At 58.6% G+C, this 365-nt stretch overlaps 1 protein-coding gene across 1 annotated transcript in view; it reads left to right on the forward strand.

Moving 5' to 3' along the window:
• The first annotated feature begins 6 nt into the window (after positions 1–6).
• SAMD5 (sterile alpha motif domain containing 5) overlaps positions 7–365 on the forward strand; it is a 41,012-nt gene continuing 40,653 nt past the window's right edge. The window contains exon 1 of the mRNA XM_005883810.2: positions 7–360. Coding sequence (XP_005883872.1) covers positions 235–360 — 126 coding nt within the window. The 5' untranslated portion in view covers positions 7–234. The remainder of the gene's footprint in view (positions 361–365) is intronic.

Genomic DNA, 365 nt, shown 5'->3' on the forward strand with positions numbered 1-365 from the left:
GTGCCTGCGCGCTTCAGGCTGCTTGGGGAATTCACTTTGCCGCGTGTACGCTTCAGGGTCCTCAGGATTCTTCTGATGGCTTTCTGTCTCCGGCCCGATTCTTCCTTTTAAAAGGAAAACTTTACAGCCATCTCCCTCTCCCCTTGGAGGAGAGGATTAAAAGTTCCAAGAACTGGTCCGCCCGTGCCGCGCGGGCGCCGGGACGGTGTGTGCCGGCGGGGGTCTCGTCCCATCATGTGCACCAACATAGTTTACGAGTGGCTGAAAGCGCTTCAGCTCCCGCAGTACGCGGAGTCCTTCGTGGATAACGGCTACGATGACCTGGAGGTGTGCAAGCAGATCGGGGACCCGGACCTGGACGCCAT

Source organism: Myotis brandtii, unplaced genomic scaffold (genome assembly GCF_000412655.1).
Source record: "Myotis brandtii unplaced genomic scaffold, ASM41265v1 scaffold8, whole genome shotgun sequence".
In the NCBI taxonomy this organism is placed as follows: domain Eukaryota; kingdom Metazoa; phylum Chordata; class Mammalia; order Chiroptera; family Vespertilionidae; genus Myotis; species Myotis brandtii.